The sequence below is a fragment of the Melanotaenia boesemani genome, chromosome 21 (assembly GCF_017639745.1).
Source record: "Melanotaenia boesemani isolate fMelBoe1 chromosome 21, fMelBoe1.pri, whole genome shotgun sequence".
Taxonomy (NCBI): domain Eukaryota; kingdom Metazoa; phylum Chordata; class Actinopteri; order Atheriniformes; family Melanotaeniidae; genus Melanotaenia; species Melanotaenia boesemani.
This window is the reverse complement of record NC_055702.1, coordinates 7,382,002-7,402,198: the sequence shown is the minus strand read 5'-3', so window position 1 is coordinate 7,402,198 and position 20,197 is coordinate 7,382,002. Positions and strand designations below refer to the sequence as shown.

The 20,197-nt window shown below is 39.6% G+C and overlaps 1 protein-coding gene across 11 annotated transcripts in view; it reads right to left on the bottom strand.

The window, feature by feature from the left end:
* The window catches only part of tanc2b (tetratricopeptide repeat, ankyrin repeat and coiled-coil containing 2b), a 158,329-nt gene that overhangs the window by 62,607 nt on the left and 75,525 nt on the right, over positions 1-20,197 (bottom strand). For 8 of the 11 annotated variants that reach the window (XM_041973144.1, XM_041973145.1, XM_041973147.1 and 5 more), the window contains 2 exons: positions 15,854-15,925; positions 13,301-13,480 (listed from right to left, as the gene is read on the bottom strand). In XM_041973144.1, coding sequence (XP_041829078.1) covers positions 13,301-13,480; positions 15,854-15,925 — 252 coding nt within the window. Of the gene's footprint in view, positions 1-4,786; positions 5,379-13,300; positions 13,481-15,853; positions 15,926-20,197 lie in introns of those variants that run through there. The other 3 variants (XM_041973152.1, XM_041973154.1, XM_041973153.1) reach the window with 2 other exon arrangements.

The window sequence follows — 20,197 nt, the reverse complement described above, 5'->3', positions numbered from 1 at the left end:
CAGCAGCATTTTCAGAAAGCAGTGAGGTAGTATATGTAACCCACTGCTCTGTTTTGTAAGCAAATCATTATCATTGCTATTAATAGCACACTGCGGGTTTCTCTTTTCCACTCTACAGCTTACTGCCCCCCCGCCAAAAGGTACAGTTAAGTATCCAGATTAAACTAAAAGTAGGCAACAACCACATAAAGGAGTTGTAGGTTAGTAGTTGTTACATAAATGATGAAGCTGTTTGGTGTGCTTCCTCACAGCATTCAAATGAGAATAAAAAAATCATTACCAACTTATAATTGAATAACTGGAGCTAATAATAGTAAAAAGTGTTTATGCACACCAATGAAACATTGGAGTAAAATCTGAGTTCTTGAATTTTTTTTTTAAATTTAAACATTATTGGATGGCTTAAAAAGAAAGGTTAAACACAATGTGCATTTGTTTCTTATTTTTGTACAAATAAATAAATGTATTAAAAACAGTCTCCTAAGCCTGCAGCATTTTGTTAAAGGATTTTTTTTTTTTTGTGAAGTTTGCTGAAGTCAGAGAAGTTTTACATCGAGTGCATCAACTACAGGTGCATTCACACCAGTCCTTCTTAATCAAACCCGAGTCTTTTTGTTCGGAAAGTCTGGCTTGTTTGGGGAGGTGTATGGGCTCAATATTAAGTCATAAAGACTTTGCAGTTGTAAATGAATGTCTGCCTATATTGTCAGAGTTTGCGTCTGTAAATCAAGCTCGTCACCCTGTAAAAACAATCTGCCTGAAAATTTCAAGTTTGCAAATTTGTAAAAACCCTGTTCACAGATGCAAAGCAGAAAAACTGTGTGCAAAACTCTGAAGTTGCGGTTGCAAAATTTAGCCATCTCTTTACACTTCTATCTGATTGGATGGTGACAAATCAAACTGTCCAATCAAAGAACAGACAGCTTATCGTCCTTCCGCACCACTGCAGGCTCTTAAAAGGGAGTAGATCAATTTTAAAGACAGGTGATGGTGCGACCAGAGAGGTTTATTAAATGACACTGGGTGTGACAATATTTGGGACAAAATGAATGTGATGAAGTTTGTAACATTATCAGACAAAATGATATGATTCAGTTCAAGTGTGGAGCTGCAAAGTGAATGTGATATACTGTTGGCTCTTCTCTCTCTCTCATTTTGTTCAGGAGCTCCCTCCTAACGTCTCTGCTGATGTAGACATCCCTCACACATATGGAGTGAATCTTACGTAGCAACTTAAAGAACACACACAGGAGACGTGTTGCCCAGAATTTGTGTGCTGCACCCACTCTGCTGCGTAGAGGAGGCGCCATGTTTTTTATTTAACTCTGACTGGGACACTTAAACAATACAATGACGCACATAAGTGCAAAGACATCGCACTCTAACATAAAGCAATATTATTCAGTCCGAGACTCCAGCAGCAGGCGCTTCAGACTGTCTTTCTCTCTGCAAATTACCACTTTCTCCTCCACCTGGTCGCTCTCCTCCAGCAGGCCTCCATGCACCGCAGTAACTATTTCAACGGTGCTTGGATTACTGGGTAGCTGCTACTGCATTAGTAACAGACGTACTCGCGCCTTTGTCCATGTTGAAACTCTGCTCCCCTTTAAGAGTCTGCAGCGGTGCAGGAGGTTCGGAAGCTGTTTGTTCTCTGATTGGATAGTTTGATTTGTCACCATCCAATCAGATAGAAGTATAAAAATATGGACAAAATTCACAACCACGAGTCTTGCACACAGTTTTGTGCTTCGCATCTGTGAACAGGGTGTTTGCAAAAAACAAAAAAAAAAAAAAAAAAAAACTTTATTTTCACAAATACAAATCTTTTTTTACAAACATGCAAATCCTTTTCTGCACATTTGCAAACTTGGGTGACAAGCTTGATTTACAGATGCAAACTCTGAAATTATTTGCAAACATTAATTTACAACTGTAAACTCTATATGACTTAATATAGAGGTGTCAATGTGCACCAAAGACATAAATCTTGGCCCACCTAAAACAGTCTTGTTGCGTTTTTAGTCAACCAAATGCAGACAGTGGATGACAACCTATGTGCCAGAAACATTAACCAATAGATGAGTGTACTTCAGTCATTTTTGCTGCAGTGCCCCCTCAGACGAGGAGGAGAATACATTTTTCAAAAGGTTTAGTTTGTTTGACTAAGCGCACTGTGACAGCAAACACCTATTTGAACATAGTCCCCCAATTTTAATTTTTCGTACCACATCAAGTGTACGAGTCTAAATATCTATACATACCTCTGCGCAATACTTCTCACAGCTCCTGCAGATGTGTCTTTTTAGGATTTTGCTCCCAACTGGGGGCAGTAATAAAAAATATAAGAGTATATAGTAGACAAAGATTTGCTTTGTGATGGAGTAAAACTAAGTGTTATAAGATTGTGCAGCTGTTGTCCGTGCTTTTCACTTGTGCTTCGTTGTTCTATATAATTGTTGGCATTTTGTCTACTTTGTTATGAAATCAGCTGTCCAGTTGGCTTCTCCCAGCTTGAGTTAACTTTCAGCCAATTAGCATTTGAGCAAGACACAGCGTCAGCTCTGAGTGCTATTAAGCTTTTGGGTGACTGTATGTTTGTAATTGTACTTAACCCAGGTGTAAGTCCCATCCAGTGCATTACTAGCCTCAATGTGACAGTGACTAACCAATAATGATGCAGTTGGTTCATGGGTTAAGACATGCATTGCTAATCGTGTCAAATGGTTAGCCACCTTCCCCCTAAAACTGTACCTTCATGGCGACACTGATGATAGTATTCTCTCTAACAATAAAAAATTCTGCTCGCTTCTAAAAATATAGTTGGAAAATACCAGGAAGTCTTTACAGCAGGAGCAAGACTTGATGACAAACTTGGATTCTTTACATTTGAGAGATGCTTCTTGTCTGCTAAAGGACTTTGATTACTGTTAATAATCTGAGGGCAAAAGTCAGTGGAGGATCTCAACAGCATGCAAGTCTGGTATGCAACTTAATTAAATTCCTCTTCTAAACTTGCAGAGTAAGAAACAAAGCGAGGGATTTTAAAGGCCAGTGGTGTCGTCAGTGCTTGATTTATGACCAGGGTGTCATGCACAGCACATACTGTGCCCACCTGCCTAAACAGTCACTCAGCAGCCTGTTTTTGTAATAAAGTCTGTGTGTTAAAGCAGGCTTGAAGTTGCATTAAAAATCCAAAGGACATACTGACACTAATACAGCACAGAACTAAAAATCAAACATCACAATCGTCGTCACAGGCAGTAAAAAATATTTTAATCGAGCTGCATTTCAAATGCACGGTGACAGGTTTAGGTATGATCCAAGGAGGTTGACTCTTAGACAGTCTGTCAGTATTCTCTCATAAATCATCTCAAGCTTACAAGGCATTTGTTTGACACCGCTCAAAAGATGGCACAGGAGGGACATCGAGCAATTATATAAATCAATACCACTCTAAACCACTGAAGAGGGTGTATGGCTTTTATGCACAAATAAATGGAACATATAAAATGAGAAAACCACAACTCAAAGCCAGAATTGACTGAATTGTCTTGTGAATATATATGTCCTCAGGGGCTCCAACACAGTCTATGAGAAAATTGAAAAACACAAAAGGAAGTGATAACAGGAAAAGCACTGGAAAACAAACTGCATCACATCAAAAGCTATAAAGTATTGCAAATTTTCTTTCAGTACTTGCAATCAGTGTGGTCCAAGGCTTCCAAAAAAGCTTCAAAGCTGCATCTATGCCTGTCAACAGATCTGTTTTCTTATACTTGTAAGAAGTGATACAAAACTTTTCATCACGTTGATGAGACCATGAAAATTGCTAAGACTTGGGAACATCTACCCACCATAGAGATAATAACCATCAAATTAAGATTCTTAAATGTCATTGACTGATGCAATTTGAATGGCAGCTGACAAGGTAAGTTGATCTAAGCTCTCTCCAGGTGGTGATACTAAGTGGTGCGAAAGTGGCTGTAGGCACCTTATCAAAAAGCATTCACCTGAGAACAGCAATAGCAGCTGCTGATGAGGTGCTTGTGTTTTGCTGGCAGACAGTGTTATTGAGACATTTTGTTCTGTTCACACACCAGCTAGTAGTCTCCTGGGATGAGGCAGGAAGCCCGCAGCACTGAAATTAGAAGGAGGAACCATGTCCCAAGATATGATGGGGTGATTCAGGTACATAACAACAAGCTGCTGCACACTGCATAGTGAAGTGGAAAACAATTCCCACCCAACTTTAACCCATTTATGCAACCATATGCTCCATATGATGTTGTGCTCTGGAAGGAAAAGTGAGACACACATCAGCAAGAGCAAGCACCATTAGCCGCCCACAGCTTGTGCTTAGACACACACACTCAAACAGACATATACATACACTCACACTCAAAAGACAATTGAATGCTCACCCACGCTGACGTATGAAACAGACCAGCTCGCCACGAAAAAACACTTACATTATCACACTCTGGTTGATTCACAGGCCCTCAAGCCCACACTGTGATTAGAGTTCAGCCTTTTGACAAATGCATCATTTCATGGAGAGAAATTACTTTCTTTACTCTCCTTCCATTAGCCCCATACCTTCACAAACATCACTCCAACCAGTGGTCAACACAGATGCTCCAGCTGTGAGATAAGAGAGCAGACAGACTCTGGTCGAGCAAAGGTGGGGCAGCAGGTGAAAGGAGTTTGGGAGGAAGGGGGGTTAGAACAGTTTGCAGGCAACAGACGGAGGAATGAAACAAGCAGAGGAGGGTGTGGCAGAGCTCACCATTCTCAAACCAGATCTCGCATTCCTGAATGCTGGAGTACGGCACCAGCTCCCCTCCTTCCCCTTCCAGCGACACAAGCAGTCCTTCCTCCCTGAGCGATGACCAGTTCATCAAAAACAAGGAGAGACAAATAAAGGAAGAAAAGGAGGAAAAAAAACAAACAAAAAAAAAAAAACACCTGCAGTGAAGCAGGCGCGGATAAGTGCGGAGGAACTCTTCTCTCTTTTCCTCTCTGAAGAAATCTCCACAGGTTTCAGTGGTGATGCTGCCCGCTAAGCTCAGACGCAGCAAATGATACGGACTCAGCCTGATATGGTAGTGACGGGAACAGCGAGAAGAGGAGGAGGAGGAGGAAAGAGAGGGATAAGGAGGAAGAAAGAATGCAGTAGTCACTGTGTCACTGGGGAAAGAGGGAGACACAGAGGAGACTACTCTGTGATGGTAGCACGTACCGAGAGCTGACAGGTGACTGAAACCTTACGGCTCTATAGAAAAAGAAAAAGAAGAAGAAGAAGAAGAAAAAAAAAAAGAAATAGCCAAACGGACAACTCAGGAAGTTTTCCCTGTGTGTAAGGAGATAGGTGAGCTCCTCATTTGCTTCCCTGACTGCATTAGCGCTTAGTGTGTTATGTATAGATGTGAAAGGCGCACTCTCTACAGGAACAGGAGCCCAGGTCTCCAGCAGATGAATGGTGCAGTGCTGCTGTTGTCATAGCAACGGCAGAGCAAAAGGAGGGGGAGGAGAAGGGTGGGTATTCAGGCAGGAAAGAAAATAGCATAAAAAAAGGGAGGGAATTATTAAAGGGACACAGTTTTGCTGTTGTGGATGAAGCTTTAGGGACACATCAAATCAGGAGCAGGAAATACAAGAGGAGTAGTTATTATTTAATAGAAACACGGGTTTCACTTAAATCAACTCCATTCTCTTCTTGGGTCCAGCCGTCCCTGTCTGTCCTTCTTTTACCCTTGAAACTCTATTTGTATATCTGCAGCCATGTTTTATGGCTATTTGGAGACCTACCAGGGACCCAGTTTATTGTGTAACACCTTAGCTTTGTAGGGTCCACATCAATTAGGTTGTAAGCCTGCATGTGTTTTTATTAAAATCCTTCATTCCCACTCATTTCCCCAGGGTGACATCTCTATCTCCCTGAAAACACACCCTACAAACTTTAGAGATATTCTACAGTTACAGGTCAAACTTTAAAACAACATCCACCACCAGACATCTAAATAGAAAATAATCTATGCATCTGTGGCATGGTTTATAGGTAATTTGTTTATGGTCAACATGGTGCAAATTAGTTTGGAGAGAAACATGTATCTTTAACTGTAATATTAAAAAGAAGAGAGTTATTACCCAACAAGATAGCAAAGTATTTTTCTTAAGTTTCGCAATCAAGAAAAGTTGGTCTCCCAATTCCAAGTCCTGATTTCAATTTGAATGAAGGGTTTTAAACCAGCACGACATAAGTTTCCAATCTTAAAACTTTGTGCTTCTGACCCGTTTTGGTGGAACACTGACAATCATTATGCATATTCCTGGAGTTGCCATTGCCCTGCAGCATCCTGAGGCTGAAAAACCGCACTTCACAACTGTGTTTCCAGCCTGGAACGTCACAGCTGTGACAGCTGCATCTTATTGTACGGCACCGTGTCACATGCCAGCAACTAGATATCACACTGACTGCTTTGGACATGCACTGTGCCTTATTCAGCAAAGAAACCCAAGAGAACATTATTGAAGAAAAAGTGAAAAAGAAAGTGATAGGGCTAGACAAAAGACAAGTCAACATCAAACTGTCTTACTGCGGGGAGAAAGATCAGAGAAGAGACAGGATGCAAGATGGATGCTGAATTAATTCATTAAGGGGCGCAAAAGTGCAAATATCTGCCAAAGTTCGGTAGTGCTGCTTAAATCCAATGTGAATATTGGAAAGAAATAATGCAGTCTTCACATAATCATTAAATATCTTCAACAAACTACTTTCTTTTAGCTGCTTCCTTTTTGTATAATTTGTACATAAGAATTAACATAATAAAAAAAGAGGACTGTAAAATGACATGGTCTTACTGTTGTGAAATAGAAAGAGTCATTCAGTCTCATAACAGTCTGTTCATGATGCTGTAAGACAATGTGAACAAACCAGTGCTTGCATCTGACAATATTTAAGTCCCTCGAATATTCAGACTATCTGTCTAGTGTCTGCGATATTATAAGCTTTTCTGTCACAGCACCTAATCCTAAATGGTTCTTTAATGCTCCTCCTGAGGGCATCATACTTCCATTTAAATTACTCCTCTTTGCTCTTAACCTTCAATCCTTATTTTTCACCTGTGACAACTGAGCTGAAAATGTCACATTTACTTACAGCGAAATAAATGATTTGCTGGGTCTGGAGAGACAGTGACGGTTGAAGGAAGAAATAATGACAATAATTGACGAGCAATTTACTCAAGGTGCAATGCTGGCTAAGGAGGCGAGGAGACTGACGTGTCCCAAATGTCAGTGTGCATTTCAAAATCTCACAGAGGATACCAGATGCCTCATAAAACCCGAGTCTGGCCAAAGATCTACATAGAGAATGAAGGGCTGAGATGTCCCAGATGTCAGGCTTTGCTTAAAAAAATGTTTAAAGGCAACGGGCGTGCACTCCAGGTTTGCATGTTATGACATCATGACTTCAAGGAAAAGCTCATCTATGATGTTATTGAAAAACCAAGAGATACACTGATATTAAAATAAAGGTTATAAAGAAACAAATAACAAACAAGTGACATATCACAACCTGAACCTGTGACCCTACAATGAAAGGATCCAGTGGGTTTGTTATGTTTTAGGTTGCATTTATCTTGTATAGTATAGTATAATCCTCTCAAATGGAAGGGTTCCTTTAGATTGATACATGTTTATTATAAAGCAAGATACATAGTACAAGACATAAAGCCAAATTTTTAAATCATGTAGCCAGACAAATATCCCTGATCAGAGGAAAATCTGTGGGTTTACCCAGAGATGGAGAAACAAGTCTGGGATTCGCACTTAAATCACATTTAAGGACAGAGCATTTGTCAGTTTAAGCTAAAGGTCACTACTGTTACTAAATGCTGGTAGATAAAATGTGAGTATTTATTGTATATTCTTTGAATATTATAATGCAGTGCCTTAAGCAGACCAGATGGCAGGCATCACATAGCTTACTTACTCATTACAACTAAAAGTTACATGAGACTTAACTTGGACTTGAGGTCAAAGACTTGAGACCTGACCTGGACATGCAAATATGGACTATGAACATCTCTGGGTTTACCCGTGGTCATATGTTAACCCTTTAGAGAAGTTTTTTTTAAGCTTGCTGCCTTTGTCTTACTGGATACAGTATCTAGCATACAGGTATTTAAATTAAAAAGAAAAGGGTTGTTAAGTGACGTGTCAGTAAGGAGCCACAGCCAATGACAATGTGAGAGATAGGGGGAGTCAGCCAGATGAGTCTGGCAAAATATTTTATAGTGACTGCCTGCTGTTGATCTGCTGTGTAGCACAAAGCCACTAAGATTAAATATTTCTATGCTGATGAGACTCTTCTCTTTCAGGATGAGTGTAAAGGTTCACTGAAGGGCTTGACAAGTATAAAATAAGAGTTATGAGTTCTATTATATTTCTACCACTGCTTCGTTATGATGTCCAACTTCTTAAGAATAGACAAAAAGTTTAAGGTGTATAGAAAAAATGCATATGAAATCTGCAGTTCTATGACTTCTGGAGAAACTCCATTTAACTATTACCCAACACAAAGGACAGCAACAAAATCTGTGTGATTTGTTAAAGCAAACATTAAAGGGTGCAATGCGTAGGATGTCGCGACACCTAGCAGCAAAAATACAGACTGGAATCAGCTAATCCCCAAGGGTGGTGCAACATCTCTGTAGATATAAACAAGTCTTTCTAAGGAGAAAACACACACACACACACACACAAATGATCCCTGTCATCTCCTTTTGGAAAATCCAAAATAGCATCAAATAAAGCAATGCATTCAGAGATGCAGAATTCACTAAAAGTAGCTCATTTAAACAGCTCAACTGTTGTGATATGGATTCTTTAGGACCACCCACACAGTGAGCTGTAAAACCTGACTAAGCGGTTCTGCATACTGTTCTCTGCTCATCCCAACACTACTGCTGAGTATTTGTATGCTTGCATTAATGACTCTTCACCAATAATTTAGCTTAGTATATTTCCACTTATTCACTTCATATGTTATAAAAATAGGTACCAGAGAGGTTATAGATTTTAGATTTATCCTTGGCATGACTGTAGTGGGATTTTTTAAAAAAAGTTATATAATTAAATCACAGCAATTGGTTTTAAGGCCAAAAGCTATTTTCTACCTTTATGCAGAAATCCATGGGGAGGCAGTAATTTTATGTATTGATTGCAGCCATTAATTAGGAAGAAGCAGTGTATTCTGTAAAAACATGTTGAGATAATTCCCTTTAAATGATTCTGAGTGAAGCGGGCCAATCAATCAGCTGGGGCGACATCTCGGGTGAGCCTGGCACTTCAATGAGAACAAATAAGTAATCAGTGATTAGAGCTCATAACAGCCACTGAGATATCGTTATGAGAATTAAACACTCATATTCTTAAACAACCTTCATAGTGTACATATCTAAAGATAGAAAATATACACGGAGTAGTTGGGAAATCTATAAGACATTAATCAAAACTCTCCAGCCAGTAAAAGACTGTCTATTCTTGACTCTTGTCTTAGCTATTGTTAATTTCATCTTGTATACTGCTGAATCAGCCACAGAACACGTTCAAAACAGCTAGTGTGTTGATATCTACTTATTCTCCAAATTCAATCTGAAGTGCATTTATTTATTTATTTTTTTAATATTTATAGTACTAAAGTTTTTTCAATAACCTTCAAATAAAATTAGAGTCAAATTACGAGAATTGTATGAACCTTCACAGATAATCTAAATTCCTAATATTATTCCACTTAACTGCAAAAACATCAATTTTATTTTGTGGAATAATATAAAATGCAAAATAAGAAAATGATCTCAACTTCTCATTTTCATTGTTATGTAACACAATAATTTTTTATGTTATTCAGTGTGTCAGAAGGTCTTTTAAAACTAAAACTGTTCTTATATCTTTATATATTACTATGAAGTTCGTTTTGCATGATGCTAAATAAAGGGTTATTCAATTATTTTTAAAAAGTTGTCTTTCTATAGGTGTTTTTAATGATTCTCTGCTTTCTTTTGTTTTCGTGTCTTTCTCCCTTTGTCTTCTGTTCACCCTCTCCCTTTTTTGTTCCCCTGTCAAGTCCAGCATTAGAATGTAATTCAGAAATAACCAAATAAAAAAGATAAAGAACAACACTTAAGTTTAAGGAGGGACCTTGTTTCCACAAAGCTTAATTTCCTTTGGTAAAAATGTGTTTGTAACAACATGGCAACCAGACCATCATTCTGATTCTGGACAGGATAATGCCAAAAAAAATGCAGCTCAAACATCAATGTACTAGTATTTGAATGTTAAATAAGTTATATGTTGACAGTAATAGTTATCTCCTTATCTTTGAATTTCTCCCCAAATAATAAGAATTTCTCATTTTATTTTTAATTTTTATTTAAGTCCTCATTTAGGCATAAGGAAAAAAAGAAATACTAACAAATGCTAGCTAACAGATACTTGCTAACTCTATAGTAAATATTACAAAAACATTTAATATACTATCTTAATGAGGACAACAAAAAAGAGTGAGGCACTTTACCTGCACTGACAAATTCAACTTGCCAAAATGGAAAGCTTTTTTTTTGCTGATTAACTGTAAACTTTTTAAAGTGCACATATATTTTATGTTATAAAGTCTTCTACAAATAAACACAAAGGGAAATCTAAAATTGTGAAATGAGCTATTATTAGTAATCATAGGACAATATCTATTGCGCTTTTCCAAGTATACATCTGCTTTTATTTCTAGTCTTCATGCTTATACAAAAACCAGGAATGACAACAGGCTGAAAAATAAGTCAATAGAATAAATATTCTCTGAGTGTACAATGCATCTCATTTCTGCCTTAGAAAACTGGTTCATAAGTTGACCCTTCGAGCATTCAACGCCTCCCTTGAGAGTCTTCACCAAGCAGAGGGGATTAAATCAGAAACTCTATGATTCTCTAAAAAGGTCATTGCTTTCATTGCATTTTCATTCAATCAGAGCCTTGAGGTTGAATAACTCAAGTCCTCACCAACATCACTGCTCTGCCTCCCCAAGGCCAATCAGGAGCCATGCAGGAGGGCAAAGAGTGGCCGCTGTTGATGGAGGCCACCAACGGGGATCAAAGAGCTGCAGCCTTCAGACGTGCTGGTCTGTGCTTTCTGGTGCATTCCTCTGCCATCACTCCTCCCCTCACCTCTGCCATATCCAACATGGGAGGAGGTTCTGGCTTGTGACGCCAGCACCACACTCAAGCTGATTCTGTCAAGCTGTGCCGGATGAGGTGCTGAGTTGAATTAATTAAAGGGTGAGAAAGCCGGGGTGGTTGAGCCTGAGCGCAATCTGGTGCTCGATGCCACTGAGAGCAGAAGAAGGCCTTTGAGGACTTGAAGGACAGCGGGCACCTCAGGACACTTGCATATGCTGTCATTTACCAGATGAAGTGAAGCAAGAGCATATTTGCACCTATAACTGCTGTAAAGTCACATTGACATGAAGTATTCTCATAGTATGCTAAGGCAAATTTAACAAGTAATAATCATTATCAAAATTACTCAGTTTTCTTATAGGTTTTTAAGTAACAATTCACTGTGTGACGAAGACATTAATCTGCAAGGATTAACTGTCTAAGGTGCTGCTGAAATGCCCAGGTTGCACCAGTTGGTCATCTGTTTTATTTAAAATGGTAGAGCACAATACCAAGCCATTAGGCAGCCATTATGCAAATATGTTATACTGTGATGTCATCAGGTAAAAGAAAAAAAAACATAAAAAGCATGCCACAAAAGTTAAAAAAAGACCTGACCTGTTAAAAAATTATGCAATCTTAAAAAGGAGAGAATCTATTTTAGAAAAAGTCTGTCCTAATTACAAAATTTAGAAACAAAAAACAGCCCCCACAACAAGCAGCACCTCCCAGGTATAATATATCAAGCCAAATAATGACATGTGCAATAATACTGCAAAGAGACCTTTCCCTGTGTCAGCCAGGGAATAAGAATAGAACAAATGAGACAGCATTGTACATCATTTTTCAAGCTATTCTTAGCTGTCAAACTCACTGCACACACACAGGTGTATACAGATTCATGTACAGGCTGAGGCTTTTAAAAAAATCACTTTGACTCACACAGATGAAAGTGGAACTATTGAATTGGGTTGAATCTGCCACAGAATATTACATAAAAGAAAAATCTAAATGGCACAAGCAAAAAAATGATTTAACCTGATGAGGCTGGCTTGTTCTGAAATCTAATTCTTAAGGCCTCACCTCCATCAAAAAGCAGCCGGAGCTGAATCCCTCTGCAGCAGCATGGCACTCCCAGTTAACATGAGGGAAAGTGATGCTGTGTTTTCACTTTAAAATCCAGAGTTTGGATGACCGGGCGAGACCATAAATTATTCTGTATGATGTAAAAATCACAACCCACTGGCATATTAGAAATAATTAATGATCTGAGGTTGCTGAGAGGCTGGTGCGCCCTAGTGGTGACTATTAGTTGAAGCTTCTTCACACCACTCCTAATCCATGTGGAGACTGTCCTGATATTCCATGAGGCTCTAATGCCAACACTTCCTTTTCCATTATGAAATCGTGTATAGAGGTAGACATCCACAGCGTCTTATGTAGACAACTAACAGCTTCAGTTTTAGAGCAAAAAAACGTAAGATGACACGGCCTCATATTTCCACTTAATGGGTCGACAGAAGGAAGGCAATTTTCCACCTTCTCTGAATGTCAGAGATGAGTGCGGTAGGGAACGATTAGCATTGGGAGATAAAAAGCGATGGAGAAGGGCAGCTAACTGCGTCTCACAGCCCATCAGCTGTTCTTGACACTGTCAACTAGGTAAGTCTTAGATGATTACAAGAATTGGAAATTAAAGTGCTTACTGCAGGCCAGAGCTCAACCCTGTGTTATTGTTTCTGCTCAGACTTACTGGGCAAGTGACATGGTAAATGATGTCTGCTGCCAGCAAACATCAGGATGCTGCTCCTTGCCACTTAAAAACTCTCAAAATCAGCTTCAAATCAGTTTGTAGGCTTCTGTGCCCGCAGTGGTAAAGTGAAGCATTAAAAAGGATGGATAAGTACAACAAATCTTTAGGGTGGGGGGGCAGCCATAGGAAAGGCATTTGATACAAAGTTGAACCAGGCTTAACCCACATCTATGTTGGCTGTAATTTTCCTCCCAACTTCTGGGCTTAAAAGTATGTGAACAGGGATCAGCTTATCCAAAACTTTCCCGCTGTGCACCCACTGCAGTGAATTTACCTGTGAGCTTCTTCACTGGCTGCAGTCTGACACCGAGGTTCTGGTGGGTGAGCAGCGGGGAGGAGGGCAGAGAGCGTGACACACCCTCCATTATGCGAATGTGCTGCATGCCCTCGGTCATGGACAGCGGGGACACTGCGTAGTCTGCTTCAAAGGCACAGTCGCTGTCTATGCTGCCACCTGCAGGATGGGAGGGAACAGTGTGGCATGAGATGTTTGTTTTGAATAGAGCATTAAAATTCTATCCCTTTAATACTGTGGAGAGAAAAGCTGCATCAGTTACAGCTATAAAAGCAAAGAGATAACATTGATTAATCTATTGGGGGGGGGTGGCATTTAGCTGACAGCATTTGAGTCTACAATCAAATTGATCAATGGGCATTTTTCAGCTGCATCAGTTTCAAATGCTTACAAAAACACACTTGACACAGTCTTGACAACACATAATGCTTTAAAAAGGTAGTGTTTGTCGGCTGCAAGTAATTCTTTTGTATGACCTATCAGTCAGTGTGATAACAGAAAAAAAGAGTGCATGTTGATCACCTGCAATGAAATGACACAGAAGTCTTTAAAGTTTTCTGTGTTTGTTTGACAGTTAATGTGTTGGATTTAATTGGATGTGTTGTGTTGTTTTTCTATTCGTTCATATGCTGTAAAAACTGCATGACATTCGCATTGGGGGAAGTACCACAGGCTCGTCCTTGGGTCCTGATATCAATACAACATCAGTATTGAGTGTAAAGACTGGCATGACCTAAAAGTGAGGACAGCCCTGGAGGCAACACGTGCCTTTTACATTCACTGTTATAAACTACAGCTGGGTGAACTCCTCCCTCACAATCAAACAATCCCCCACAATTACTTTATAATAAAAAAGAACTTTCTGATCATCTAAAATGTGTTTATACCGATAAAAAAAAGACCACTGTCATGACCATATGAAAGTATTTAGAACACACACAATAAGCAGTAATTACAGAGTATGAACAACCACTCGCCATCTTTCATCTACCCAGTTTTTCTCTCAAATTATGCATGCTTAGGAATTTTGGGGATTCTCACACACCATCAAGAGTATTAAAAAAAAAGAAAAAAAAACATTTTGCTGTCTGCAAACAAAACATTCATCTTGTGAATCAATTCTAGCCCCACCAGTCTGGTTCCCTGCAGACAGAGCTGCAAAACCAACTGGTCAGACTACCGTTTTGCATCAGACAGCAGCTACAGCGGTGAGACAAGAAGTCATTATCAGACATCGTGCGTGACAAATCCCAGAGGAAGTTTGGATGACGGTTAGGCAGTGGGTGAGGGGGTGTGGGGGCAAACAAGCGACAGCAATGCAAATACACAAATATAGAAATACTTGGAATGGATATCAAACACAAACATCTCTCTGTGGCTGCAGTAGTATTGGAGTAAGTCCATCCATTCACTGGGGAATGTCACAGCCAAAGGAAAAACAACAGCCAGAGCGGTAGTTATATCCCCCAGCATGGAAACTGTCCAATGTATGTAGATTCTGGAGTGAATACCAGAAGGGAACTTAGTATTTTGGTAGCAATTATTGGTAATAAAGATCCAACGCAAATGTTAAACCATCAAAAACTGAAGAAAACACACATTTTTTCTACTGTTAAGCAATAATTTGCCTCACAAGTAAAGAAATGTTTTGGCAGCTCATAAAGTAATCAAAATAATCAAAATAAAAAAAAAATAAAAAAAAACAATTTCGAACCTTTCCAAATAGAATCTCATTAAGTTTAATTTCTGGTTAGAGACATGCAGTCAGTGAGTAAAACAACATAAAGCTGCAAAAAGGTCTGATCCAGAGCAAAGATAGGGTGGAGAGGGTGGAGAGGGAACACCAGCCGCACTTCAGCGGTAAAATCCACAAAACAAAAGTGCTTAAGCGGAAATTATAGTGTTTTATTTTAGACTGCGATGAGACGTGTACAAGTGCCACTCCGTGCCTCGAAATAAGCACAAACACCTACTCATCAAGGTGCTCAGTCCAAAACATGAACAAGAAGGAGGGGGGGCGGCAACATGAGATTATAATTGCTTAAAAAAAATTCCTGCAAAGCACCGACATTACCCTCTAGTTGCATATTGCCTATTTCCCCCAAGAGGTAGCTCTGATTTACAGGCAAAATTACAAGAATATAAAATTCAAGCAGTTCTCTCCCTGTAAGTATAACTTCATTTCCAGTAGTCATAAACTCTTCCTGCTATAAAGTAAAAAAATAAATGAATAAATAAAATACAGCCCACCAAACAAGGCCTCCATGGGCACCTTCAGTAAAAACATTGAAGATTGAGAAAGAAAGATATTACATGAAATGAGAAGCTAAGAGTGGGGGAAACAAAACATTCTTGTTTTCAGCTACTTCTCATTCACTCACATAATACATTTTCACACCTTAAGAAACTCATAACACCCCATAATAACCCAACAACTGAGGTGCTCAGATTGTTTTTACAGGCTAACCTGCAATACTACAAACTCTTTTCTATTTCAAGAAGATATCAAGGCTTCATTTGGTAGCTGCTTACCTTGGCCAATGTGGCTCAGATGAGGGTCTAGACTGGGCGAGCGGGGGTCTGCCAAATCCTCGCTCCCTCCATCTGCAGACGAGGAGCGAAAAGAGAAAGACAGGGAGTTAGATCGGAGGTGCTGGCTACGAGGCAAGGAGGTGTGAGCCAGGAGCGAGGCCAACTCTTCCTCTCCTATCAGCCAGGTGTGGGATCGGAGGACACCCAGCAGGCTGCTCACACACAGACCCTCAACACCCTTTCTCCTTGGGCCCATGTGGCCTCTTATTGTGGCAAAGGGGAACCGTGCTGTTATGCTCCTCTTTTTTCTCCTCCCCATGTTTAGACTAAACAGTCAGTGAGCCTCTATCTGTAGGCTGGGCCTGCCTATGCAGATAACAAAATAGTTTACATTACAGCCATTGTTGCATGCAGTCCTGTGATAGTCACAGTCGAAGAGCTTACTGGGCTATATGGTTCACTGAGTGAGGACTAGCAGGGAAACAGTGGGCGTTTCCCAGGATAGACCCACATAAGGCTAATGATATGAGGATCAATTACGCCCAAGGGAGCAGGCAGGCAGAATTAGCTACAGTGGATGGAACTGAAAAATAGATGTGGGGCCAGTATCAATGGGCGCCACATTGAGTGTCACTAGGGGATCCTTTCTTAAGCCTGCTCAAGTGCAGATGGATCTTACTGTAAAGCACAACAGGCTAGCAGAGGAGGTGTGGAGCGAGTGATGCATCCTCAGATCCCAGTAGAATTACTTGAGCTATTATTAACATGTAAGCTCAGCCACTAGAATAAAATTGAGCCTAAGACAATATATTATCTGCATGTAGAAAGATCCAAGATTGTTGCATTAGGAAAAAAAGGCAAGGGGGCTTTTGTCACTAAAGCACTGTATATTTTAGCAAATCCCTGATTGTGTTTCCATCACAGAGCTCACCATCAGCCCAAAAAACCCAAACAAATACTCATGCTTTATCTCTCCCATCACAGATTCACACACTGTGAGCAAGTACCCACACAGCAGGCTAGATTAGCTTGCTGGTGGAAAGATCAAGCTTGTCGATGGACAGATAGAATAAGCTGTGGGGCATGACTGGGCCTGCCTGAGACTGACTGTGGATGGGAGTCCTCTACACGGGATATTTAATTTTCACTTCCTGACATTATATAAAAACAAACATTTGGCACATTAAGAAAAGGCATACACTGTGCTGCTAAGACCTTTACTTGCTTGCATGCTCTACACTAACAAAGCAACCATAAATAGCTTCTTACCTTGTATACCTCACAATCTAAATCTCCTAGTAAATCAATACAGTGGGAATCAATAGGGGCCCTGAAGATGACATGCACTAGCTATGAGCATTACTTGCACATTGAGGTGTGAAGACATACACATGCTTGCACGTTTAGACGTGTGAAATTGTGAGCATAAAGCTCAGTCACAATAGGCTGTGCACACTTGTTCCTACTGTGCATTTGATGAGCACCTACGGTGATGACTCGAGACACATTCAGCTGCTTTCATGTTCATGCTCAAAGAAATAAGCCCTATCTTATATGTATGATGATATAATGAAATTGTAAGAGGTATCATGTTTATTATGCATACTGTTTTAAACAGCTGCAGGTTTTGCTGGAAATTATACAAATATTAATCAAGTTTGGGGACATCCAACTCTTAGAATGACCACACATTTAAAACTTGTTTAATTGTTTAATCACATGGTTTTATTTTACTTAGAGAGCTTTTGCTCATCTTTGCAGGTTGTTTTCCAGCTACCCATGATCACAGTACAACGTCCTGCTACACAGATCAATGGCTTATTAAGCAGGGAACATCAAAGGAGGTGTGGTTGACAGAAGCTGGAGGATTTTTCTTTTCAGTTGCAAAGACAGAAACACTGGACATCAATCCTTACAGAGCATACATCCACCAGTCTTGAGAATAAAACTAAGCACAGCTCAGTATCGGTTTCAGTTAGAACAGATCGCTGTGTTCTATCTGAAGGTAAAAGGCCACTTCCATGTCCGTAGAGATAATGGGGCACACACTTTATTGGTAATTCTTTACAGCTCTAATGCTACAGTGCTGTGTCAGGATGTCAGTGGAGCAAGTCAATTTTGCACTCGGAGAAAGAGTCATCATGAGAAAAGTCACTGTGACATCTGATCGTGGTCTCACAGAGCTTGCCACAAGAAGTCTACAATCATTATTGTACAGACTGACTTTGATGATGCAGTTCAGTGTGACCCCAGCTAGAAAACAAGGTTTCTTTTACTGCCTGAGAACTGTAAACTATGGCCTTTTGAGATAGTCTTTCACAAAATGGGAGTGCTAAAAAAGACAGACAGCTAAGTATCGTTCCACATACTCTCAAGAACTGATCTTAAAATAGATTTGGCCATTTTTAGTGACTGATCAGTCAGTTTAGACACAAATGGAACCAGTGGACAAGCAGCAAAAGACAAGTCCTCTAAAGTAACAACAGCCGACAGAGGAAAGAGAAACACTCCAGACATTAGGAGTCAAGAGAATTGCATCCTCCAGCTGAACGACTTCAGTCACTGACAGCCGGGTGATTCCGTTTCTGCCTCACCTTTTACGATTGCTTATAGTCTCAGTGGGACCCTAATGTTACCGTTCGCAACTTGTTGATCCCATGTTTCTCACCAGGTAGGAACGCAGTGCATTAGTTAACCACAAGCTACTCTTACATCACCTCATAACATTCATCAAAGTAACAAGCAATAGACCTAAAATGGCAAATGTTGATATCCATGCAAATTGCATGGATGATATCCAACAGCATATATTGACTTCAAAGAGCACTTAAAAAATACCACATTTTTACTTTATTTGAGCCTAATCTATTAGGTTATCAAAGACAGGGCCTTTGTTTTCTCAGGGATTGTGACTTACTCACTGCACCACTAGGGAAATGTGGTTTCCCACACACATTCTCACAAGCTGAGGCAATGACGTTATTTGGGTATTTTTGTCAACGTAAACTAAACAGGTTGACAGCAGGTTGAGATGTTGGAGACTTAATGTTGATTTCAGGTTCTGGAGACTGGTGATCAGACCATTTTTCTCTATGTAACTGTGTACTGAAACTTTGTTTTTCTATTACACATCTTCTAAACAAACATGTTTCCCATGTTTTTACTGTATGTGATGTACCCAGGTGCTATTACAGTTCAATTCCTCTATGGGATTAATCTCTATCTAATAGAAAATGCTGAGTATACAGCATGGGCAGATCCAAGAAAGAGGCCAGAGGGGCACTTACCCCTTAACTGCCCCTGTACGGTCACTCAGATGGCTTAAAATGACCCACTGTGGCACTTAAAACACTTCTTACAATGATAGTAATGCTGTGTTTCTATCTTGTAGTCCTAAATAATTCTGTTTAGGATACAGAATAAACTTAGATGCTGATTAAGTAAAAACTATGAAACTGTTAATTTGGTAAGACACAACTGCAGCAATGGTGCATTCAATCGGAACTCAGAGGATGTAATTGTTGATTCCCCAGGAAGAAAAAATCTTTATTAAGTTTCTTTCTTTTTTTTTTTTTTTTAGTAAATAGTGCTTTGACAAACAGCTTGCAACTTTCAAATTATACTAAAAGCTAGATGAATTCTCCAACTGTGGCAAATAGTAAACAATTAATGATTGTTACAGATCAGCCAACCAGTCAACAGGCCTCCGATGAAATGCTCAAAATTTGATTTCAGGAAAATGGAGGAAAGGTTTGGTGCAAGAAATTATATCCTTCTGATTAAATGCACCTTATCTGAGTGTCCAGAATCCTATTAGAAACTTCTTTCATGAGAGCAAAATGTTAAGCCAACCCAAATCCCTATAAATCTCATGTAGAAAGAGATGGATCATGTGTGAGCTAGCATGATAAAACATCTTGACCTATTTAATACACAGTAGCCCACACATTAGTATGTACCCCATACATCACAGATAGTTGTCTTGTGCAAGCAGAAGTACCACAGGCCATTTTCCAGGAAAATTCTGATAAGAAAAAGGTAAATGCCATGAAGGGAATTGTTGCTGTGTGCTGTGGAGAGAGATCTTTGTAGCTAAACTGCAAGTATTTGTGTCAGCAAGAAAGATGCTAGAATACGACTGCTCAAGTACATTTTACCAGAGAGTACTTAATAATGAAATGCATCCCAGAGAAGCTGGATAAACTACTTCAGTGTTATCCAGTGAGGAGTACTGTGTGTTTTAAGAGTTGGAGAAACATTTTGTTGGCAGATAATCAATATGGACAGCATCATCATTGGCATGCTGTTCCTGCTGTCAATTACAAATCAATTTCTCATTAAATT